Consider the following 26,999-nt stretch of genomic DNA (forward strand, 5'->3'; position numbering starts at 1 on the left):
GATATACCTTTGATTTGTATGGGTACCATAAAGTGCTGCGCATAAAGTATCCTTTCGTGCACAACCGTCAACATCATTGTTATTTGGCTAATATTATCTGCCCTGTCTACACCACAACCGTGAACAAAGCACACACGTAAAAGGTTTCTGTATTTGTTGTGCAAAATGTTTTTATGTCATATTGTTCTTAGTGTTTTATAGGACTCGATCAAATGGCACCATATTGTGTCTTGACATGATGTGGCACCAAATTGGTGTCCATGAAAAAAATCTGTTTCTATAGTTCTGAAGGATGTTCACAGAAGACAGTCAATTTCCCATGATTTTATTGCCAGTTATCCTTGATTCTGTTTACTGGGCTTGGTTTTGTCTACCTATGAGCTTGTTAATTTGACAGCCTTTGACACTGACAGGAATTTGATTTCACTCTGAATCTGACTGGTAAGATATTGTGTGTTAGGTCACGTAGGCAACTGAATTGGACATTTTGTCAGTTATTAAGTATTAAGTTATTTTGAAAATGTAATTTCACTATTGGTAACATTTTTGCAACTTTATAGTTTATCTTATAAAAACAATATAAACATACATATTTATGGAAACACCATATGATTTATTCAGAAAGAATTTACACATTTAGATTACAGTTACATTATAAAATTCAATTGAAGTTATGCAGCATTGCATTAAATCAACTCTTTCGTCCTCTACCGACCAGATATTGTGACACCCATGGAGTTATTTCCCTTGGAATGCTCTTTACAAATAGCCTATATTTCCTTTGGAGACAGAACTCTGTCCTAGACAAAAATGCATGCACAACTTTTGATTGAAACCGCTTCGAGAAATACAGACAGCACTGTGAGCAATTGTTTACTTTGCATATCTGGCAAGTGTTTTCTTTTTGCAAGTTGTTGGTCTCAGTGTTGACTTCAGGCACATCATAAGAATTAATAAATCTTTTGTTGTATCAACAGAATGTGAAAGTGAGTGTATATGCTCCAGTATACACAATACAGACCATAATATTGTTGAAAATATGTGGAATTGTGCCTTTGAATGCAATATATGTATGTAAAACTAACTGCTATGCAATATTGTGTCATAAAGAGTGTACCAGAAAATGCGACTATGCCTGTCATAAGAGACAACTAATAGGATAAGGTGCACAGATCAATGTTCATGCTGTTAATCACTGGATTGTCAGGTCCTGACTCGATTATTTACAGACCACCACCATATAGCTGGAACATGGCTGATTGCAGCGTAAAACTCAATTCACTCACCTTTTAAGAGTTTGTCAGATGATCCTGCTTGTACTTCAATCCATGATAGAGATTATTTTGCACCATGTTAGCTGGCTAGATGAGGCTCATTTAAAGTCTTGTTTGCAGAATGTGTGTAGTATGAACAGTTAATTTGTATAACGTGTAAGCATATACATGTATAACAAAACAGTTATGGAACATTTACTTTGAATGAAATGTGACATTTACTGTGTCAAACAACATCAGTGGCTGTTGGTCGCCAATTAACATTGCCATTGAAAAAACAATGAGGGAACATCTACCCTTCTAGAAAGAAAATCACCTTATAGATAAGTAAGATGTTCATATTAAACTAAATTATGAAGCTTCTCGAGATTACAAGTTTTGTCTTTGGTGTTCTCTTTCCCGTGTTTGTCATAAGCCAGCAGTGCTCCAGTTGAGGGCACTATCACCATATGTACAGAGAAAAACTATGCATGATACTGTAGGAAATAATTTAGAAAACATAGCATAGCACCACAGTAATGGTGTATGATCTTAGAATCATTTACAGAAGTATTTATCTGAAAAAGTATTGTTTTATTGTTCTTTGACCTGTTTATGCAAGTCAGGGACTGAGATAGTGAACTTTGACAATAGGCCATTTTCAGGATTATTAGCCATTTCCTGAATTTAGAATGGGTCACTACCCTTGTATCAATAGTAAACTTCAAAATTTTAATGGGCGATTGTTTATTCTAATGTGCAAAATGGCCCATGGCTCCTGCCCTTCCCAATCCCAACAAGAGTAGGTAATTTCAGTACAGGATACAGGTAATGTAACCATCATATTAGGCATGTCATTAAGTCATCACTTAATCATGTTAAATATGATTATCCTGGTTAGCACTGGTCTTCAGCAACCTGTGTTTGTTGTAAAACCTGTGTTTCTGTTATCTGGTATGTATGAAACTTTTACTGATATCACATTCACACATGAGAATTTTCCATTTCATGTTTTTTTTTCATTTTGACCATTTCTGAGATTGATGTAAATTTGCAATAAGAATTTGAGGGGTTGGGGTGAGGGGGTGTAATGTCTAAAGGGAAGCGCCATTCGTGAAATAAGTATTTGCTACCTGTATTTCTAACGCGGAGAGCGAACCAGCAAAAGCTACGTGATGTGAAAAGTTTCTGAACCCCAGTTCGTAGTATACAGCACAATCAGTAACCTATTCTAGTGGTAATATATAAAGAGTGAATTGACATACGTTTGCATCCTCTAAATGGCTACCATTATGTTAGGTGACAATGACAATTGTCTTTTCAGGGATTTTTTTACAATTTTTCATTCTCATGTCTGAGCATTACAATATCTGGTAATTTCAAAGGATGCTGGTCTTTATGTCTGGCATATTTGAAAATGAATTTTCTTCTTTATATTTCTCCTTGAAAAAGATTACATTTTGACAATGACATAACAGTGTTGTCGAATAAATAATAAATGTTTTGTAAATCCCAGACAAGAAGCGACTAACGGTATCGGGTGGTCAGGCTCACTGGCTTGGTTGACACTTCATCGTCCGCAGATTGATGATCATGCTGTTGATCACTGGATTGTCTAGTCCAGATTCAGTTATTTACAGACCAACATCATATATGATTCTTCAAAGGCATTTAAAAGTTATAGTAGTCATACAGGACAAATCTTGTGGATAACTTCTTGAATTTACTTCTCATGACATTTCGGGGCTTGTTCTAGGACCATCATCAGGCATTAATTTAACATGTTCTTGTGTAATTTAATCAACATGGAATTGTTGATGCTCTGTTTCTGATGACTGTTCAGTATTTTTATACTGATTTAGGACCAATCAATGAGATTGTTTAATCTGTTGTCATGTATTGCATCACTGGTGTATACTGAGATAGTTTATTTATGATCTTTGTTAATATTGTATTTAAGATTTAAGATTTAAGAAATGAATCTGTTCAAACATGGGGGTTCAATAGGAGTATCTAAAAATCGTTTATTGTGTAAAGCATGTTTTGGTATTACTCTATTAGCCATGAAAATTTTGTCATTGAATATAGGTCCTGTAATTTAATGCACAAGATTTGCATCAACAATTCTATTTTGTTGGTATGTATGAAATGTCCTAAACAAGTGGAATTCTCAGAACATTACTGTCCACATGCAGAATCCTCTAGACAGTTTGATCTGGTATTTATCAAGCTGTAAATACCTATGTGAACCATTTTTCGTATTTCATAACCTATCTTTTTTTAATGCAGTTAATGATAATTGAAAGAAGGTAAACTTTTTGGTTGAATGCAGAATTATTCATGTGTTATGAATACATTATTTACTAGTTTTGTCTAACAATACCTAAGGGAAATGATAGGAAAAGGAAGCGACATCACAAAGTGCATAATGCACAGCTTATTCATGGCCATGGTGACCAGTCATCAACTAGTGATTCATTCTGTGTCTGCACATTTGACTCGAACATTTGCTTGTGCAAACCGGCATACCGGTTTGTTTGCAAGCTGAAGAGCTTCAGTAAATCTGTCTGCATGTGAAGCTGCAGTTTTAACATTGAGTAGATGATAATGATGACCTTTGTGAAGAAATGTTTGTGGAAGGTCAGGTCATGTTGTGTCATCACAACCTCAGATACACACAGTCATAAGATAAGCTTTGGATTAATGGCATATGTAGTGATTACTGGTAGTTAACAAGAACTGACTCTTCTTACTTCACGTAATGTGAAACTACTGGTTATTCTGGTCTTGTACATCCGTACTTTTTATCACAAGTTTCAAATTTCTTAAGTGAGATTGATATCTGAAAGTATTAAATTTGGTTCACTGTTGCCATGGAGATGAAGGAATCTGAGAATGTTTATGTATTTCTTTATTCTTTAAGAGCAAAGGGTGGTTGAGTGGCTAACACATAATACTGGGTTTGCTTCCTAAATTGGTAGGAAGTGTTGATCCGTTAATGATGCAGCAGGTCTGAAGGAAGAACAGAAAGTAAACCTGCCTTTATTAGCTCCTCTGTCATATAGTCTATATGCATTTTTTTGAGTAGTTATCACTTTGACTGCTGCATCTTGGGAAAATGAAAAGTCATGTTTCGTATCAAGTTTGTTGAATTTCAGATACCTGATATCAAAAGTCCTTTAAGCATTGTAAACAGTAACTATTCACAACAATTATGTTTCTTAAGACAATCATTTAAGTTTTCATTTATAATATTACTGATATGTATGTTTATGTCTAAACATTGTTGATAATGTTGATTATCTATTTTCTGTGCACATTTGCTGAACTGACAATGACTATGTGACAAAAAAGTTCTTGAAATGGCGCCTGTTATCATATGATGCCAATATATCAAGTACAGCCAGTATACATTTTCCATACAAAAGTACTTGTTGAAATTCAAAAGTTTACACAGTGGTTGTTATATTTTGATGTTCATTACCTCACCAACAAGTTCTACTTGCCTTAAACATAATTTTATCAATAACAAAACTGTTTCCAGGATTGTTATAATTTCTGTCCCTGCAAGAACATATGGTTAACCCAGACATGGGTTTATGACTGAAGGTTATCAATTGTGTGTGAGTGAGGGAGTGAGTTTTATGCCACTTTTAGGAATATTACGGCAAGACCATGGTGGGGGACACCAGAAATGGGCTTCACATGTTGTATCCATGTGAGGAATCGATCAAAGATCTTAGACAAATGATTTAACCACTAGACTACATTGTCACTCCACTTGTGTGTGAACTCTGCATGGTCATGGTACATTGCAAAACTGTTCCAACCAACCCACATATCTTCTTGAAGTCAGTTTTGGTTTGTCAACAAATTGTTCCGTAGACTGAACCCATTTCTGGTGTCCCCTGCCGTGATATTGCAGGGGTGTTGTTAAAAGTGACATAAAACCATACTCACTCGTTCATTCCTTATTTCTGCATCGAATTCGACCCGCACATCTTGAGTTCAACATTGCTCAATTTTTGCACATACAAATATGTACGTATCATTTGACTGTAAAAATAGTGATCCAAATTCATATTAGTTGTCAAAAGCTCCATGATTTTTAGTATCCTTTTGTTAAATTCATTTCTAAAGAAGAATCGGTTGCGATCTCATGTCATATGACGTATCTTTGTCATAAGCGATTGTGTGCGGCCATCTTTTAAGCTGTTCTTGTGTTCATAAATCCATACTTGTAGTCGATCATTTATCGATAATTGATCAACAGAAGACATTGCTAATCGATTTTGGTTTTAGAGGTTGATTACCACCACTAGTAAGAGCTAACTATAGATATGCTTGTCCTTGCTGATGTAGCCTGATATATATTGATAGTGAATTTCAGGTTATTTGAATGACACTTGTTATGGATTTTGACAAGTAACTTAAGAACAGAAGCTTTCTCCTTAACATAAGGTGTGGAAACAACCCATTGCCCGACATCCCAGTCCAGTGTTTTATTTCTGTCAGGCAAGCTAATTTGTATATCATGCTGTACTAGAGTCCACTGGACGTTCCAGTGTTAATTATGTTGTTTACTGAATATTGAACAAGAAAATTAGCTAGTATAGTGGAAACATTATTAGGGCAAGTGATTTTACAAGTGCCACTGTACCGGGGCACATAAGCAATGCAAGAATTATTTCCATCTCTGAACATGTGCAATGGTGTGAATCTTTGTTGTCCCCCATCACAGGCTGGAACTAAGGGGACTGTGTATTCAGCAGCATTGGTACATCCATCTATCTCTCTTAATTCTTGTTAACACAATATCTAATGAACTGTTGCACCCGATGTCTTCAAATTTGGTGACAATCTACTCTAGGGGATTACCCAAATTATAGTTGATTTTAGTGATCCTGTCTTTATTATCAAGGTGACCACAACACTTTGACCACTTTTCAAACTCTTGTTACTGTAAGATTTCAAGGACTGTTGTACCCAATGTCTTCAAATTTGTGGACAACCTACATTGGGGGATTACACAGACACCAGTCATTTCAGGCATCTTGTATGTGACCAAATTTAAAAAGTAGTGAATATATTATTAATATTCCATTCTTCTTTTGCAGCAGGGGACATGGCCATATTAATGGCAAACACTTATAAATATTCAAGTTATTACTATAAATCATACAAGCAGCATGAAAGAGTGATCTTTAGCCAATTTTGCAATCATGGTCACTGCATTTGTACCCTTTATCATTGTGTTTTGTTTTGTTTTTTCTTGCAGATACAAATTATGTTTTATCAAATTACAAAACAGAACAGTGTAAACGACCTCCTCGATTATGTAGACAAGGCTATGCATGTCCACAGTTTCATAACTCTAGAGATCGAAGACGAAGTCCCAAGTCCGTGAAATACAGGTAAGTGTGAACTCACGTGTACATAACTACTTTAGGTTTAATAGAGTTTTACCTATGAACACTTTAATATTGATACATATATGAACATTTATTGAGCTTTCAAGAATTGGTTGTGATGGTATTAGTTGTGGCGAAGGGGTTTCAGTTTTTGCAACTGTTTACGTTCCATGTCTAAATTAGTAAATGTTCCTGCTGTTTCAGGTGTATTATGTTCAGATGACATCTCTTATGGCCAAAATGATATATGTGCTTGTTTTTAATTTTTTATGTCAGGGTATTGTAGTTGACACAAGCACCAAATCTTGGCTTACTGTCAACTTTTAGCGAGTTGCACTCAATGGTTTCAAACTGGATACATGCCGGGCAGTGATATGTTTTGAGTTGTGTCTGTCACCTACTACAGTGTCCTTGAGAAGGACTCCGCAAACTAGGGATCATGTTCTACATTCATGAGAATGTTATGACATATATAACATCCTGACAGTTAACAGAAGTGTTGTTATGAATGTTATGAGTCGGTGTACTCTGCCCCAGATTGGACCACTGTGATTGGTTGTTCTTTCTGACTGGGTAACTTTACTTCAGTACTCTTCTGTCTGTTCCTTAGAAATATTGATATGAGAGATTATGTCTGTTTTGCAAATCTCTTGATTGTTGCGTTATCTGATTCATTTACCTTACTGCTTTGCATACTGCAATGAACAATAAGTTCATGAAGTAAACATTAAAATTAGTATGCAGACTATAAATGGGAATGTTATTTGTGGCTAATTCCTATTGCATAAAACAACACTCATTTCATCCCTGGTATTAATCCTTCACATTGCAGATCAACACCATGTCCTAATGTGAAGCATGGAGATGAGTGGGGGGACCCAGCGTTGTGCGAGAGTGGAGATGGGTGTGCATACTGCCACACCAGAACAGAACAACAGTTTCATCCTGAGGTAACCTCTTTGTCAGTTAGTCCCGAACTCTTAAAATGAGTAGGATGAGACAATAAATAAAGACTGAGAGGTTACACCATGTCACCCATCTGGTTGTTTGTCATCATGACCCAGAAGTCATTGCTAGATTGAAACAGCTAGTTGCAAGATAATACATTGCTAAACATGCTTTGATAGATGGTTCTGATAGTGTAGTGTCATGGGCATTGTTCTGACTTCAACCATGGCTGACTTACTAGTCATTATGGCTTTTTCAAAACAGCACCTAGCCAATCAGCTATCTGGATCTTTTAGTGAGTAATAAGAGAGTTTTTTATCTGTTATTACGTAAAGATGAATGGTCTTTGTATTTGTGAATAATCTTGATGGTTAGGAAGTCAGATATTGACAAACACTTGACAAGGTAGTAATAATAATGATTATAACAATAAATGAACGTTTCTAAATATCCCTGAGTCATATACTCAAAGCCCCGACAAAGTGGTTACTTCTTGCGTTTTGAAATGATGTTGTGAATTCAAATGGATTTCAAAGAATGATTTTATATCTTCAGGCTACTTCATTACTAATTAGTGTGAGAAGCAAGAATGAGATACAGAAAAGATACTAGTAGAACACTGAAGCTGTGTACTTTATGTGAGGGTGTGTATTATCATTATGTGCTGTGAGCTGTGTGGAACTGCCTGTTACACCTCTGTGAACTGTTTCAAACTTTTCATGAATTATATCTCCAGCTTGTCATCTTTATTTGTGAGACTTCTGTACATCCATGGGCTTAAGGTTTTCATAAGATAAAGGATTTTAACTCGGTGCTCCTTATCTGTGATGCTAAATGATCTTTGTGTTTTCAGATTTACAAGTCCACCAAATGCAATGACATGGTCCAAACTGGTTATTGCCCAAGAGGACCTTTCTGTGCATTTGCTCATGTTGAAAGTAAGCTGTAGTTTACTATATAATGTCATCTTGCAAGCTTTCTCCACTGCATAGTGTATCAGCAGCAATTTGCGAGCATATTTGCCTTAATAACTTTGACCTGCAATATTTCATGTGATCAAACTCTGAAGGCGGTTGTTGTTGACGGTGAGGTACTGTTTGATCCAGACTTTATTTGGAACATACCAGTGAAGATCCCATATAGAATTGGTCGTTAGCAGCCCATGCTTGCCGCAAGAGGCAACAAATGGGAGTGGGCGATGGGCAGTGGGCGCTCACTTGGTTTACACATATCGTAGTCCAGTTGGGTTGATAGATGTTCATGCTTTTCATCACTACATTTTCTGGTCTGGTACAGACTGCCGCCATATAGCTGGAACATTGCTGCGGGCGGCGCCAAGCAAAGACAAATTAAACACCACTCGATGTTGCAATCAGTCGCTCACTTTGTTTTTTATCTATTGGAAACGTGAATTGTTGTGACCCTGACTTTATTGCTCATGTCTTGTAATGTGTTGATGAGACTGTTTTCCATGCAACAGATGAGATGACAACAGATCGTGATATGACTCCAGCCTCAGAAAATTCTTTAGCTGCGTTCTTATCCAATGTGTTACCGGACACGCCTCCAAGCAATAGCAACAAGAACGGTGACAGTAATACTGCAGAAGAAAATAGCTTTAAGATAGAGGTGAGTGAAGGACCTATGAGGCAACTCTAAAAGTCAAAATAATTCAAAATCATTTTTAAGTGGATATTGCCAATGATTAACTATATCACTGGTGGATCAAAGGAGAGTTTTTGTGCATGTGTATATGCACGCACAGGGTGTTCAACGCACCTATGACAATTCGTCGATCTGCCAGTGACCATATTATGTTTTTACAAATTTATGGGTTCACAGCTTTTATTGATATTTTTTCCCTGTAATTAAGTTAGTGGGTAGAGGAAATCCTGCACATGTTGTTTTATAGATCAGACCAGTGTTGATGCTGTGTTTTTCTGAGTGCCTGTGTGTGAAGTCTCTTTCTTTGTGCAGACACTTCTTCACCAGGAGCAGAATGGTAAATCTACGTTCCAAGGAAAATTACCCAACCCTATAGGAAAAGAAAGAGCTAATAGCATATCATCAAATCATGTAAGTATACATATGTTCAAGTTCCCTCTGAGTTTTTGTTGAAATTGTTCAAATTAGTTCATTGATGAAGTTGTGATCGGTTCACTTGTGGCTTTTGTTGGGATGAGCTCTCGTTGGTGTATCTAATGGTGCAGCGTTGCCATGGCTAGTTTGTTTTGCATCCCTGCATTCTGTTCTTTTGTGCACCATTTTCAGTGTTTCCTACGTTTGTGTAATTTTAACAGTTTTGTGTGTGTATCATGCATGGCTGCAGAGACTCAAATTAATTTGTTTATTTGGGGTTGTTTTATGCACCTGCATATTCTATTCAATAAGTAAGGCTCTTCCAAAATGGTTATAATTCCTTGTGTAGTTAATTATTGTTGATGGAGATTCCACTGAATCCTTGAGCGTCATTTTGTAAAGCCAGGGGAAGGTGTGAAAGCAAGCATAGGTTGAACTGTTATTTAAAGTGCAATTAAGTCTTTAGCAATGTGTTGCAAGTGTGTGAAATAGACATTGGCCCACTAGCGTATGGCTCATAAAACTCCAGTGTGGCCAGTAAATCTCCGCTCTCTGGCCTGACTGGCTAGTGAATTTTCATGGAGTTATTTTGTTTATATGTCACTCTCTCCAACATGTAACGTTTTAACACAGATTTGAATCATGCAAGATAAGAATGTTCATCAAATTAGGAGCTTAAAGATAGAACCTGTGTCTACATTCACATTTCAAGTTAGTGAATTATTTTGTAGATTAGTAACTTTCAGGATAGCTAGCCTGACTGGCTTGCAGAATTTGAAAACTGTTTCACCCACTCTGTGTTGATGATACTCTTCTCATTTTATCAAACATTTGGTGACTCCATGCCTTGTTAACAGGGAATAGTTTCTGAAAACTACAGAATGAATATAAAAGAATTCAAAATACAAATGATTTCTCAGTGTGTGACCGTAATCATCATTTGCACTGGATACCTATTTTCTAAAAATTTCCGGCCACTTACTGAACAGAGTGTTCTATATGTTGTTTGGCAATTCACTAGTAAACAGTCACGTGTAAACATCATACACAGAGTGACAAAACATTTGTGATGGTGAAAAAATAATTTTAAAATAAGTACATTTTTCTCCTTTCTTGTCATGATATGAGGTGCACACTACCAGTTGCTATTGGAGACCCAGTGCATTTTATTTGTAGGATAAACAATTTCCCTGCAGGATATTGTTTCACGAATGATTGTTTTCATGTCCTTCGCTATCATCACTACCTTTGCATGACAGTTCTCAAGGACATTAGCTATAAATGTATAACAGGTGCCCATTGAACAGTACATGTGGAGTTTGTAGAAACCCTCATTCTCTGTTTATTGAATCGTATAAATATGTTTGAACATTTACCAGGAAATGAAGTTTTCCTGAGCATAATAGTACACCACATTGGTCTTTTCCGGAGGATAATTTAATAACTCTTCACTATTTCTTCGCCAAAGGTGGCATATATGTAGATCTGGTGGTGTACTGGTGCCTTTGGGTACTTTTTGGATTTTTAAATGAAATATATTTCTGAGATTCCATGGCAACCATGGCATTTTGGTGAGTGTGCTCTTCTCCGGAACAGAACTGTAAAACCTGTCAATATTTTTTCACCAAACTTTGCCCATAGATTGGTCTGGTGGTGTACCAGTGCCTTTTGGTAGTTTTGAAATTCTGAATAAAACATTTTCAAGGCCCTCCTTCCACTTTGCCAAAACATTTGACATCATCATAACTAGCAGACATATTCTTGAAGAGTATTTTGCCATTGCTGGTGATATTGATGACCATGTCTTCTTGTTGATTGTTCATTCAGCTCATGTGTGCTGAGGTAGACTAATGTTTAAACTTAAAGCGTCAGCTTGGCATGCTGAAGACCCAGGTTTGATTCCTTACAATGTGTGAAGCCCATTTCTGGTGTGCCCCACTGTGATATAGCTGGAATATTGCTGACAGCAACATAAAACCATACTCATACAGTGAGTCAGTCATTGAGACCAGACTTAGCAGAAGGTATTGTTATGATTGACCCTGTTATACCATAGCAGGGAATATATATGCTGGATAACCAAGATTGTACATAAGTATCTGCTTTGTGTTAAACACAAAGGCACACTTCCCCTGGCTTGAACACTTGACATGTCCAGTTTGCTTTTTCAACTAACTCAGTGATGGTCCTCCGCTCCTGCTTGCAGAGTAACAGTTATGTAGGGAGTAGGAGAAATCACAATAGCAGCCCAATGTCTGATCCCAGTGGAAAAGGGTGGTCAGGCAGCATGTCTAGCAGTATTGGTTCTGATATGTCAGGACCGATGTACCACCCCAAGGCACCGGGGTCGGAACGAGAGGACTTACAGGTACAGTTCGCGATCCTTGTTTCACAGTAATGACAATAATAACATGTAATAAGGAGATTGGGGAAATCGTCCTGGATGTTACCTTATACCCCAAGTATATTTGTGTATGGCTACATTAACCATTAGAATAACCACCTCATTATCAGTGGAGCGGGCCAGTGGGTCTACGTATCATGATGGGTATCGTTACATTGGTACGTGCTGAACATCAGCTTGCTTGTAGCTTCTTGGGAACCTGTCTACAAAAAAACCCAATCAAACACCAAGTAGCTATTCCTATTTTCAGCCTACTGATGAGTCAGTCTAGCCGTCATTGTTTCTATTCTCTAGGATGTCTCATCAACTCATTACCACACAATATATTTGACTAGTTATGCTAATCAGTGCTAACATGATTGTGGGAATTTGATGTCAAGACATTTTCTCAGTGTTCTTTATCCATATGCAATACGTCTTTATACACCATTCAAAAGAAGTAGGTGATATTCCATTTTGCGAGCATACTACTAGCCACTGCCAGTGCTCAATAATTAAATTTTTATTGTGTTCATTAAAATTCTGGCAATCTGATTGGTTAACTGGGAAGATTTCTTTTGATTTCATTTATCAATCTGCATAGCGGATTCTTACAAAAGTTTGCACATTGGTTTTTAGTTTCATACCCCAATGCAACGAAAGAAACACACAGTCAGTCCATAATGAGAAAAAGTAAAATATATCCATACAGAAGAAATATTTCCAAAGGAATGGAGTAAATTGTCACATTTTCCTTTAATTTCTCTTCATCTGTTTCTTCCTTGGCTACATCATTTGCATTTTATCAACCTAGTAAATCCAATGTCACCTTCTTTCTTTGAATGGTATATTACAAACATGGAAGGGGAAGGGTGTGGTTTCTCATTGCTTTCAGTTTGCAACATTGTTCCCTTGCTTGTGCATGTCTGGCTCAATGATACCCTGGCTAACAACATCCGGTCTCTTCAACTAAAAGGCTCTTTCAATTTACTTAAGAATTAATTGAATTTTGAATGCCCTGTTGGAAGTTACGAGATCTGAATAATTCTGAACTCTTGAAAGGGTGAAAGATGGAGCTTACCCTTTGATAATGACGGGTAACAGCTAAAACAGCTGATTATTTTCAGAATTTGCTGTTGAGTGTTCATGTAACAAGTGGCACATTTCTGGCAACTCACTAAAGTTAAACTGGAAACATCATACCATGAAGAATTAGGAATTATTGCTAGAAAAGGTTGATGTTATTGTTGCAAACAAAATAGTTTTGGGTCAGTTAAACAAAATTTGTACAAATTATGATTGATAATAACTGGTATGTTTATTGTATTACTATGCAGTGGAATTATCTCTTTCCAGGAACCCAAACTTTCTCAGTTCTGTGTATGAATGCTTTTCTATTGTAGACCAAATTACGCCTGCAGCTCCAAGCAATAGAGAATGACTCATCACTGGACATTGGAGAGAAGGAGAAGAGAAAACAGAACCTCATCCTCATCCACAACCTCAACACCAACACTACCAACCACGGTGGTAACATGGGTGGCAGCGGTGTACCACAGAGTGCCTTTCCCAGCTTCATGTCACATCATCTCCAGTCACGCACACTGGCAACAGGCTCCACCATGTCCCCTTTGGCTCCGGCATTCTACCCTCCGGGAGATACGGTGGAGTCGGTTATAGGTGATTATACTTGTCCTTCTCAGATATATGGGAAACTCGTTTTCTGCACATAGCAGCTTTTGTTGTTCCCAACCTCCAGATGACTTTGGGTATTGAAAATGATGAAAACTTGATGGCATACCCTTCTTAATATTAAATCATTTATACATATAAATTGAATTTTTTGTTAAAACATGATGGCATACCTTTCATGGAATATGTGAATTGTTGGGAAACACTCTATCTCGGTGTCACTGAAGAACATTTGGGTAGCCAAGCAGTGTAAGTGAGACCGGGTTCAATTCTCCACACGGGTTCAAAATGTGATGCATATTGCTGGTGTCCCCTGTGACGTTCACATAAAACCACACCCAGCAGCATGAAATGACACTCACACACTCAAATTTTAATGACAAGTTAAGCTCATTGTTGTATTATATCAAATAGAATGACATGTTTAATGATCAATGTGAAAAGTGGATTATGTATGTGTTAACATCAAGTTGTGTCTTGTTTTCAGGGAAAGCTTTAGATGATATCAGCCTTGATGATTTTGACATCAACAACTTAGACAAAGAATTAGATCGCGATAATGACACAAATTCAGTGAGCAGCTCTTTGAGTGCAGGACTGTCAGCATCAAGCCTGCTGGGCACCACTTCAGGGCCCATAGGGATCCCTCCCAGCGCAATCCAGCAGCGGGGCAGTGTGGGGAGCTTGTCTCAGTCTCCACCCTCCCCTTTCGGGAGCTTTCCCCACTCCATGATGCCTCTGCAGGTTCAGAAGCATGACCACGCCTCAGAGCAAGGCAGACAACAGGTATTCCTGCAAGCTAAACAGTAGACATGATGGCACTAGGCTTACATAGTAGATATATCAAGGATTGAGGTTCACACTTGCAGTGAACTAGGACTCCAAACTTTGTTTTGTTTGGCAAGCAAAATGGGTAAACTGATTCTTCTTGTTGAGGTTTTGTTTATCCATGTAAGTCAGAGTGTTTATATTCTTGCAAGCTGTCTGTCATAATGGTTTTCACTAAGCTTTAGGGATCATCAGCTTGGCTTGTAAAATTCTGATGATGTTACATTTTGATGTGTTACTCTGAAGGGGTTGCAAGGCATCAAAATTGGAGGTTGCCATCTTTTAAAAAATATATCCACGAATCTTCTTCAACTGAGTCCTGATGGTGATGTTTGAGCAGAAGGGGGATGGTAAAAAAGTTCTTCTGTTCGTCATGTCTGATGTTAATATGATCTTTCAACCTCTGGGATGAGTGGACCAGCTTAGATAACTGATGACCTAATGAAAGAACTGGAATATTGCTAATGATGGCAAATCATGTTTACCTTCTGATTTACTTCAATTTTCTGATAGTCAGATCTTTTCTTTAATGTAATATTTAATGGCATTAACATATGGGAATGTGCAGTTACAATTAGAAATTGTTTTTCATCTTCTTCAGTCATCTTCTCCGTTCCTTAATTACTCTAACACGGTGAAGTTGTCCAGTGCATCCTTCAGCGATGTCAACTCAATGTCTCCACGTAGCACAGGTCCCCAGTCACCAATGTTGTCATCATCCTCCCTCACGTGTACACAGAACTCAGAAATACAGCGACTTCGAGAAGAACTGATCGTGACGAAGGCTAAGTTGGCGGATTGGGAAGGAGTGTACACACAAGCTAAATGTGTAAGTGGACGGTATCTTTCCGGTGTGTAGCTCAACATAATCTATCTATGCGTGGTTAGACAAGGATGTTCATTAGATTTTGATGGGGGAAATTGTACCATTGAATGATGGAGTGTTTTTTGCTGGAATAGGGATTAGTTGGTCATAATGGCCACAGATGTTGACACGGAATACAGGAGTCAGCAGAACCATGCATATCAGAGGTCACTGATTTGTCAAGTAAACTCACAATAGGATGATTCCTGTTCTCAATGTGAAGGCCACTTTGTAACTGTCACACCAAGAAATCCAACAGGGTTTTAACAAATTGACAATCTGACCAAGTTAGGCTGGCTGTCCATTCAGCTTGTAAGTAGTTGTTTGTCAGGGTGACAATTGTTAAAGAGTAGGCTCATTTCACTTCATCAAATGAGCACAGATTGATGCCAGTTTCTGGTGTAGTGATTTGCTGAAATGTGCTAAAAGCAGTGCAAGTCCTTATATAGTCTCTGACAGCATACAAGTGAAAAATGCCAATATCGTGGTGACACTCCATTTTGGACTCAAAGAAGTTGAAAGCTGCATAATGCGTTGCTTGGCTCGGTGACTAGGAAGAGTAGAGTAGTGGTGTTTCAAGCATGCCTCTGCTGTAAGTGACTGGTTTTGCTTCATGTGTGGTTCCACCCTGCTCCGTCACCTGCTCGACACGCTGCAAACTTTGCTCGTTGTAGGCATGCGATGCATGGAAGAAGGAGGCTGAAGAGTCCGTGAAGAAAGCCAAGGGTGCTGATGAAGACAAAATACAGGCTGTTAAACAAAGGGATGAGGTTAGACAGCAATCTTCACTACTTTGGAGTAGATACTTTTAGCCTGAAGCCCTACGTGTAGACACCTCATTTGTGAGGGTTTAAGGGCAGAAGCATTCGGCATGCTTTAAAGACTTGATTTGGATGATTATGGTTACTGTGTGTGACCTGGCCTCATTTCGGAACGTGGAGATTGTTTCTTGTACCGTCGGTTTATGAGCAACGCACCTTGTGGCAGTAAAATATCACCGACTGTGAAATACTATTGCAGTATAGGTGTTGTTCTCATAATAGTTTTGCAATATTCAACAGCATTATTGCTTAAATGATGATGGTATTAGTTGGCCATAGTCCGCCACATATCCACAGAGTCATTCACACTCCTGCCCACCGGGTAGATGTTTCATGTCTTAAGTAAACTGCCTACAAGAGTCAAGTTGAAAAAATATAGGCAAAATCACTTTTCATCACCAGTTTTCATGTTTAATTTTTAGGGCTTAAATACATAACCTACATTTTGGTTCAGTGTCTGTTGTATGAAAATAATTTTTAAAATATCTGTTCAAATACCTCTTTTGTAAGTTGAAGTTGTTCACAGCATCTAAATCATTCAAAATTGAAGTTGATTTCCATCTGCTTGTAAACTAAATTGCAACAAAGTTTTATGTATTTATTTGTAACATGCGTTCTTTATTCGAATGAAAAATAATTTTAAATGAAGCAAATCAGTTAGCAATAAAATTACTATTTGGACAAGTATTTACATGGCATGTAATGGCATCATTGTGACAGACAGAAAACATATTAAGTCTCATCTCTCATGTACGATACAATATACAAATACAATAAAAAGTGAGCCGCCCATTAAGGGTTATGAGATAATATTACTAAACTATATACTAAAACTATTAACTAAATACATGAATAAACACTCAATATGATTAATATATGCAATCCAAATATATTAAATTTACATAATTCTATGAAACAGGTAATTGCTGATTACTATGGGAAACTTGTTTCTATTTCTGCTAAAAACTTGGAGGTTTTAGTAGGGTTAAAAAAAACAGTATCTGGATTGGCTGATGAAACTAACTTTTCTGACTTTGTGACCTCTGATGCGATCTTCTCTTGTTTCCATGACAACTGTTATATTTAGTTAGTTTTAGTTTTAATCATACTCTCTTTCTTTTCATCATGCAGTCTTTGACTCAGGTTCAGAGGTTGAAGCAGGAGTTGGAAAGTCTGAATGGGGGACCCTACTTACGAACGTTACATAGAATAACAGATCTAGAAAACTTGTCTCTGCCTGCGTTACGACACATACGACAGACCTTACATGTGGATTTAGAACGGGTAGATGAGGTGAGTTATCTGTAGGAGGTTCTGTGATGGCAGAAACACAGGAGTGAGTGAGTACAGTTTTATGCCACTTTTAGCAATATTCCAGCTATATCACTGGGGACATAGAAATGGGTTCACACGCTGTACCCATGTGGGGAATTGAACCCAGGTCTTTGACTTGTTGAGCCAATGCTTCAACCTCAAGACTACCCCACTGCTTAGAAAGACGGTGAACGCTGGGTCACCATAGTCCCAGGAAACCTGATGCTTGTTCTAAGAGATGACTAATAGTGAATGGTGACAGTAAGTTGTTCTTGCTTTGACCAGTATTTACAGGCAGTGGTCACTTTGTGAAAGTCGTCACTGTAGTTATGGTAATTGGTGGGAAAGAACATTTACTCACTCACATGGTTAAGACACCAGCGCCCAGATTGTCAAAGTTCTCTTAGCACTAAGATAGTCATAAATGCCATGCATCAACATTAACTTACAACTGTCTTAGCGCTAAGAGAGATTTGTAAATCTCTCCCCTGAAACCTAAGGGTTGAAGGTGTAGATCTCAGGCGTCAGTTTGATTTTTTTTTCTTTTCTTTTTAATGAATTTGATTGGGTGTTTTTTCAACAATGTTTTATGAATGTAGTTGACCAAAATACACCTTGACATGCATGGATGTCCTCTAGTTTCATTCGGTTCCTTTATCATTATATCATTATGTTGAAGACAATAGAAATTTAACAATGGGCTGTCACACAGACAGAAGTCATGACATGTGACACACTGGTAGATGATTCTGTTTTGTGGTGTAAGTAGAACTAATAGAACTGTGCTCTTCAAATCAAAATACAGATGACTGGTGCTTTGTTTCTTTTCCAGTAATGCATGATATTTCTGTTTCTTTTCAGATAATTTATCAACAAACATCAACAAAGTGCTTAGTTTGCCAGACCAACAAAAGGAACGTGTCAATTCTCCCATGTAGTCATCGAGTGTTGTGTGAGGCTTGTGCCACAAAGACCAGGAACTGTCCATTCTGTCATGTTCCCATTCAGACAACTTCCGTCAACTTCTTGTAATGTCCACCCAGACTAGATCATTTACTTATTTTAACTTTATAATAGATAAGTTATCATTTGGAAAATAGGATTTTCTTAACTTCCAGGTATGAAATAACTTTATCAATGCAAAACCAACTTTGGAAGTCATGACAGATTTGTGAGTCTCGTGCTTTGGGATATCTCATGGATTGAAATTGGAAGAAAGCGCTTCTAAGCGTTGATACATTGTACTTACTCAGTGAAATCTTGCAACGTGTATGTTGTAACCAACTGAAGTGCTACTGCCCTGAACTGAAATAACTGAAAAGGAATCCTGCCAGAATTGGTTGATCTATATACAGTTAAATAAGGTGTCATCTGATCTGTTCATTAAATTTTTTATTTGATATACAGTCATTCCTCGCAATAACATGCTTTGCGATACCACAGATTTGGTTAAACCACAGGGTACACTGTGGCTCCCACAGAAAGTGTTGAACTGCGATCACACCCATTTACAGAATCGAAACTGATCGACAAATCCACTGTTGCGCTCTAGTAAATACATGTAATGTACACTAGTGAAATTCAGTGCAGATGGCAACTTGCAGTGTTTCTTGTACATATCCACTGTTTTTCAGATGCTTAAAACATGCAGAGTTTTCTCAATAATAATAATACCAATAGTGGAATAGCGTGGTAACTTATAAAAGACAAGACATGCCATCAGTCGAGTACTTTCAATGTTTGCTGTGATGCAACTCCCCATGCTAAAACGCAGGTAAACATAGTCATCTGAGAACACATGGTGTCAGAAAACACATTTTATTTGATTAAATTCAATCCCATTTTTATTCATTAAACCTGTTGACAGAAACAACAGAGATGCCATGAGAGAAGGGCATTACCTCATTCCATACGCGTACAACTTCCGCTTACCACATTCTTGAGGGTCTGTTTTTTTTGCGCCTACCGCGATAGCACCAGTTTCACATTATTCTTAACAATCACGAGTAGATTACAGCCTCATAATCCAGGGACTCTGACACCCACATTATTGACTCATTGAAGTCATTTTTAACAATTATAAATGGCCAACATTTGTTAGATGAGGTGGGTTTTTTTGGTTGTTTTTTTTTTTTGTAAAATGTATCCAGACTAGTAACGGCTTGTGTTCATTTTTATGTTAAATATGTTTGCAGAAAACAATCATTATATGCTTATCTGATAGCAATATATAATATGTCTGTTATACAGATGTCTGTTATACATATGTCTGTTATACACATGTCTGTTATACACATGTCTGTTATACAGATGTCTGTTATACAGATGTCTGTTACAATAACTGCTTAATATATACAATATTCTGAAAATGGAAAGAAAGTCTTTGATGTCATATTATTGGAATGTTTTTGACTGAATCACCAGTACCTTGGACCCAAACATCTGTGCACAGCTTATTGCTATTTTTGGCTTAGTTGAATAACAGGTAGCATAACAGGAACAACAATTAAATTATCATCTCTAGTGATTTTTTATTGTTTCCCATACATACATTTTGTTTCATTTTCTAAGTTTGTTTATTTTCACCTTCAAAGATATGATATAGTTCTGACTACGTACAATACACGAAATAGCAGTATTGTTGTGTCGTTGGAAAATACAATTGTACTTGGAGTTTAATCCATGTTATGTAATAGGTACTATAGTGCGGATGTCAAATAATGCGGGGGGTCATCCAGAGGACCCCAAGACCTACGTTATGGCGAGGGATGACTGTATGTAGATATATAGGTGCAAACATGTACTTGCATCTTTTGTTCAAATTAGACTCTCTTTCTGTTGAATTTTTTTGTCCTCCTAACTATATTTTAAATACTTGTCAGCAAATCCAACATTTGACACCATTTGCCTCCTATAAACAGCAGGATTACATCTGTTTAAAGGACATACAGTGTCTTGTAATACTTTTATTTCAGAGTGATATGAACAGAGCTCTTCTTGTCTTCAAGTTATCGATGAGATTTTTTAGATGGAATTCTATTTTTGTGGTCATTAATGTCAGTGTTTGTAAACATGGACTATTCTGTTTTATAACGGATATTTTATTGATGATTATTTCATCAAGGGTGTTTATGGCACTGAAAGAAGATTTACTGTCTTGGAAACTAGTCTCACTGACCAGTTTTTCAGACAAATCTTTGTTGGAAGAGAAACATCTGTGAGGCTCATATCATTCGAGCAGTTGAGGGGTAGTGTGAATGATGGTTTTGTTTTCTAACTGACTTATTCCTCAACTCAGGGAACAATGCAGCTGGAGAGCTGTTTCACAGTGGGAGAATGGAACACTGACCACTAGGGGTGACTGCCAACATCATTATGTAATTGCAGCTGCATTGCCATTGTCAACAATTTTAGTTAGACACATTTGCAGTAAAGGTATGACTCTTGCAATAGTATTGCCATAACTAGCTTCAATAGTAGTACAGTGTTGCAGTTAGGTATGACTCGTGCAATAGTATTGCCATAACTAGCTTCAATAAGGGGCAGTTTTGGCTCTTGCAACAGGATTGCTTAGTCAGCAACAATAATGTGGCAGTGTTGCATTTTATATGATTATTGCAGTAGTATTGCAGGGTCTGCAACATACTGTTGGAGTGTTGGTATGACTTTCATAACTCTGTACAACATTGTTGCAACTATACTGTAGTTTATGTCTGACTTTTACAATATTTTGGCAGTAGTCTGTAACATTGGGACTATGCTGTAATGTGGATATTGTATTATTTCCTTAGCAACATTATTGCAATGCTGGGACAGTTTGAGGATGGCTTGATAAAGTATGGTCATATTTCACAATATTTTGGCGACAGTGTTTACAGTGTTATAGTTATTGCAGTAGGATTGCAACAGTTCAGCAAGCACCCCTTCAGTTGTGTATTGTTTCTGTGTTTTAACATGATGTCAAGTCCTGAATGGAAACAATCAGCATTATTGTTTAGATTTTGCCAGAGTTCCTCCTTCAAAAGTCGGATAAAAATGTGTGCACCTATTCTGAATGGAGACAAAGTTTCTCTATAAGCAAGGTCTTGTTTTGGATGAAAACAGAAGCAAAAGTGTTTTATTGGCCGTCAGCACTCATTTCCTTGTAACATGGCATTGATGTTGACTTCAGTTGCCACTGCTATTCACAGATGGTCAGCCATAACACCCCAACTGATTATTGTAAAGGTTCAATTTCAGGGTGAGTAGTCTGAAGAAGCAGTTGATGTTCGTCACAGCACTTAGATCCCATGCAACAGTAGCCATTGTGCATGCATACCGTTACTAGATGTTAGCTTTAAGCTGACCAGTATCATACACAGATATCATACTAATGAAGATGATGACTGAATGTTTTACTTAGCAAGGCTCCGTTTAAGTATTTAGAAATTGCACCAGTTGAAACTGCAAATTGCATCCTCATACGTGTATATTTATACCAAATTGCACCTAATGCTTATTGATGCTGTGCAGTTTTCAGCTGGGAGATTGTGATAAGGACCTGCCATAAAGCAATCACTCTGGACACTGGCTACACGACAGTGATTCATGTCCTGCATTTTTAAGTGAGATCAAATGATTTTATTAAACCCAAAATGATGCTAAATCATCAATACCCAAAATCAAACATTGTGTCTGATTTTAATTTGAGCTGCAAGTGCAACCTGTTTTTGTCTGGTGGGACAATGTTATTAACTAAGGTTGCTCCTAATACAATGATGTTGTTTAGGGTTGCACGTGGTGCAACATGATTATTAACTAATGTTACTCCTTGTGCAACAAGGTCATTAACTAAGGTTGATCCATGTGCAAGTAGGTTTTATTTCTTTGAATTGAGGTTTGCTAAGTAAGAAGAAGCGTTAAAGTCCTTAACAATCCTCGGACTCCCGCTAACAATGCCCAATATTAGCCACAGATTGAATCACAGTTAAAGCAGAGACTTTATTCTGTCATCGTCAGCAGATACAAGTATTCCATATTCAGTGTACAATTCACTTTTTTAAAATGTGTATTATGTATTTCCTGTTCAGCAGATGATCTTAATATGGGTAGGTCATGAAGACTTCTTATACGTAAAGCATTAAGGTTTGACATATAGAACATTATAAAATTAGATAATAACTCATCATTCTCTGGGTATTGGAATGTTTGGTTTTAGCAGTAGTACACAAGGTATTCACTTGTTGAGTAATTTTCTCGAATGCATTCAACCTTGAAATCATGTTCCGTATAATAATTATTCAGTAGACGTTTGTTTAAGTTGTCAACTAACATTGATAATCCTATGTGTCATAAACCATTCTAGAAGAAAATTTGAATTCTGGTATGAAATGTTGTTAACAGTAGTGCTGCTTGAGTGTTTTCAGCCTTATTTAGAGATTTTACCAAGTGTTTCCATGCTGTTTATGTTGTAAAGTACCTAGTAAATTGTCAACTGTACATAGAAATGACATGAAAAGGGAAGTAACTCTAGTCTGAACTGCAGTCGGGGGGAGTGCAGATACTGTGCACATTGTGAGACTGTTTGTGCATGTTTCTTTTATTGTGAAACTTAGTAATCAGCTGGTCTGAAAAAAGGAGAAATATGCAAGCATTTGAACTAATAGTTTCTTTGTGAGTCTCACATAAAAGAAGTTCACAAACATTTATGAACATTTATTATTTGCAGATTCCTTATGTAGTAGATGTAAATAGGAACATCTTACCAATATGCCTGTTTTCTGTGATGATCAAAGAGTAGAGAGTTTGGTAACTGCAACATTGTGAAACTATATTTTGTAGAGTGTAAATAGTCTTATAGTTTCTGTGGCAGTAGGAATTTATCTGAGTATTTCCTATAATTTAATTGTTAGTCTTAATGATCACCTTTTCAAGTAAGGAGAGAATTCATTCTGTTTGATGTCAAAATGGATTCACTTGAGAAGGCCAGACCATTTAAAATAATCACAGAAATATAATGGGGTATACTTATTACATGCTAAGCCATCTTTCAAATGAATTCAAAGCGCTGCAGTAGTGCTACCTTAGTCAGTGGATCGGTGTGCTTTCCTTTCATCCTGAACTCCAAGAGACAATGCTTAATTACAGAGAACGAAATGGTCATCATCTTGTTTCATTGCTTTGTTTCAGCTTTGCAGATGATAACTAAATGATGTGATAGTGGTAATTAGTAAGTATCTTTAATGGAAAGTGTCATTAACTTTGAACAAGCATTGCTTGCCGACAATTTTCACAATGTTTTAATGAGAAAAAGTCAGTCAGTATTAGAAGTAGAAAAGGTTTAATTCCCAGGCCATCTTTTTAGAGCATTTCAGGTAAAATAAGGCCAACTTTAATATAATAACTAAGTCATCATTAAACAAAATCTTTTTGCAGAAATATGCAGCAGTTAAATGAACAGACAAATTTCTCAGTGTGTAGATGTCACATAAGTTCAGTTGTTATTTTGCTTAAGACAAAACAGTTTAAATTATCAAAAAAGTAAGGCGATAATGGCAACAAGCACTGTACAAGCCCTACAGGTTCTGAAAGTGATCTGTCATGACAGACATGTATGTTATTGAGCAAGAAATGCTTTCAAGTGCCAGGACTATGTTTGAAAGACTTCATTGTTTTGTGTGTAGTTTATACTTTGGCAATAACTGGGCCAAGGAACAGAAATTGTCTGGCCTAAGATGTAAAAAAAATATCTTTAACTTTCAACTTCCTTCAATGTGTAATGTTTGGATCAATGAAAATTTTAAACAGCACCTTATTTAATCAAAATTTGTAAAACAACATGTTTTATTAAAATTCAGTATTACTGTTCATAAATGTGTAGAAGTGATAGTCAGACCAATACTTATATAATATTGTGTATATATTTTTCTTAACCGTGAACCCAGTACTGATGTGGAATGGCGTAACATATCCTATTGAACTTTTTTCCCCTAAGAAACTACTCCTCTACATTCGTGCTCAGTAATGTGCGATCTTTATGATGAGTGTTATATTATTAGTAGCATTTACCGATGAAGACAGAAAATCTGAGATGGAGACAAACTGGTTGCTGGGCACTAATGTTTGTGTGTTGTGGCACTCCCAAAGCTTGAGAGGCGTTACCATAATGTATATTGTCACAAGATTGAAATATTGTTTATCATGGTGAATCTTTACTTAAACATTTAGTTCTTTTTGTAAAGTAATTATTTACACATGTTTTCCGTAATATCCTTCCTATTGTGTGCGTCATGTGTACATTACATTGTTTAGAATCTTCTCGTGTGATCACTACTGTTAGTGCTAATGGCATTGTGCATATTTCTTGTCAGGGTTTCAGTTCTAATGGATTCTGCAGGTGTTTTTTTCTTTGTTGCTATCTGTGTTAATATTCAGCTTTGTTGGTATGATTATTTCACTCTTTGAAATCTTTTGGTTCACAGAATGTTTAGTTGACATGGTTTAAAGTCATGAAAAGAATTTGAAAAATTGAAGCAATGAGCTCATGACTGAATAACTTACAGAGTGCTAGTTGTTTGAGTGGCATTGTAGAAGTTGGCAAGTCCACGATGAAGCATCCTGCTTTATGGATGACGGCTTGTTTATTGCCTAGGACAAATTTTTATGTTGAGTTTTACACTGTTATCTAGCCAAAGGATTTCTAGCTTGATGACAGTGTAAGAATCTACACTGAAACGTCACACTATGCAATACAAGAGATTGTCAAACACAATGTTGTAAGCTTCGTACAGAGTGCTACTTGATTATGTCAGCGAAATTGTTTGAATATGTTTGATTTTTTGACATCAATGATGCTTTCATTAATTTGTTCATCCATAGTGTTTGAGGTTTGTAGAAATGATGAAGCAATGTGATGTTATTCCTCAACCCAACTCATCAATACCTTGGATATGTTAAACTGTCAAAACAGCATGACTCATATGCTCCTTTGGAAACCATGATCTGCTTTGTATTGGAATTGAATTTGTTTTATGTGTAATTTATGTTATGATAAGGTAATTAGTCAGTGGTGACCTTGTTTGCATCTAAGACAAGTATTCTTTAGTGGAATATAATGTTTTAAGCTGCAGGCATTTCAGTTATCTTAAGATCACCCAGTGATTACTTCTGGAAATGAAATACATCTGAAATACATACCTGCAATATTAATAGACCCAGTACTTTGCATGTAATGCTATTTCTTTTGAAAGGTATATCAGTTGGGGATAACTCATGCTTCATTAGTCCTTTTTGGAAGAAAATCTGTCTTGGAAAATATTTCAGAAGGGACATTTCTGGAGGTACAATGGTCTGGTTTGTTTTCAATTTTGGAACATGTTATCTTTAGTTGAATGGCAGAATGGTTTATGTTATTATTGGTGGAGCAACAAGACTTAACCATCGACTAACTGTAAGTTTGTGTAAATGAAGATAACAAAGCAGAAAGGACAATATTTTATCTTGATTACTGTGTTTTTAATAGCTTTGTTGTAGATTTCTTATCTGTACTGTAAAGGATTGTTTCTTTAACATTTAGATACATTTCATGAAAACATCATTTTTGTCATGCTTAATTAGGTTTCAGTATATTATTTATTTGATTACTATCCATGTTTCCTGAAACAGGGTTGAGAAGTATTTTGTCAATGACAGACCAATAAGACAGGAATGGTAGTTTGGATAAATTTACTTGAAAATTGATTTTTGAAGTGTAAAGAAAGCATAAGAAATTGAAAAATCTGGTGGGGAAGGATTATAATCTAATTAATAATTTATGCTGGCCTAATATTAAAAGAATTATGAAATGTTTTTACTGTTTGTCATGGCTTATAGTAGATAAGCTTCATGTATGGTTCACCTGGTTTGTTTAAGTCTTGTTTCAGTAGCTTTTGCTATAGAACAGTGGTATTGTCCTGAAATTTCCATCAACCATTATAGTTTGGGGGAAGTACTTGAAAACGATTAGTTCATCCTTAATCACACTAATAAGTTAGTGTTTATTTTGATAGTAACTGTTGGGATTATATTTTATATCCCTCATGCTACAAATGGTTATTTAGTTTTTGCCTGCCTGTCACTAGGCAGATTTACAAGGCATGAGCAAGAGCTTGAGAGATGCTGTACATAGCCTGACTGGTCCTGTATATAGGGTATGCAAGGACAGAACGTGAGCGAGCGTGAGTGTGACAAGGAGAGTGAGTTGCTGGCATGTAAAGGGCGCTGTAGCCACTTGCTAGACGTAATATGTGAGCCTCTCTAGACATTTGTGATATGTTCATCTAGGGAGAAGGAGGGGGAATTTGCCAGACAACTGGCGGAGAACTCATCTTTGTAACACTTTGAAAAAAATGATTGACATAAAAAAATCATTATCACTGAATTTGACTT

At 36.8% G+C, this 26,999-nt stretch overlaps 1 protein-coding gene across 4 annotated transcripts in view; it reads left to right on the forward strand.

Moving 5' to 3' along the window:
* LOC137283180 (putative E3 ubiquitin-protein ligase UNKL) overlaps positions 1-26,991 on the forward strand; it is a 28,815-nt gene extending 1,824 nt beyond the window's left edge. The window contains exons 4-16 of one of the 4 annotated variants that reach the window (XR_010956850.1): positions 6,532-6,667; positions 7,497-7,614; positions 8,466-8,550; positions 9,093-9,241; positions 9,590-9,688; positions 11,898-12,059; positions 13,478-13,754; positions 14,254-14,552; positions 15,196-15,423; positions 16,134-16,229; positions 17,412-17,573; positions 18,456-21,078; positions 21,141-26,991. Coding sequence is in view for 3 of the 4 variants with exons in the window: in XM_067814622.1 (XP_067670723.1) it covers positions 6,532-6,667; positions 7,497-7,614; positions 8,466-8,550; positions 9,093-9,241; positions 9,590-9,688; positions 11,898-12,059; positions 13,478-13,754; positions 14,254-14,552; positions 15,196-15,423; positions 16,134-16,229; positions 17,412-17,573; positions 18,456-18,626 (1,982 nt within the window). In the remaining variant the exon portion in view is untranslated. Of the gene's footprint in view, positions 1-6,531; positions 6,668-7,496; positions 7,615-8,465; positions 8,551-9,092; positions 9,242-9,589; positions 9,689-11,897; positions 12,060-13,477; positions 13,755-14,253; positions 14,553-15,195; positions 15,424-16,133; positions 16,230-17,411; positions 17,574-18,455 lie in introns of all 4 variants that reach the window. The other 3 variants (XM_067814622.1, XM_067814623.1, XM_067814624.1) reach the window with 3 other exon arrangements.
* The last annotated feature ends 8 nt before the right edge of the window (positions 26,992-26,999 follow it).

This window comes from Haliotis asinina, chromosome 5 (assembly GCF_037392515.1).
Source record: "Haliotis asinina isolate JCU_RB_2024 chromosome 5, JCU_Hal_asi_v2, whole genome shotgun sequence".
Lineage (NCBI taxonomy): Eukaryota > Metazoa > Mollusca > Gastropoda > Lepetellida > Haliotidae > Haliotis > Haliotis asinina.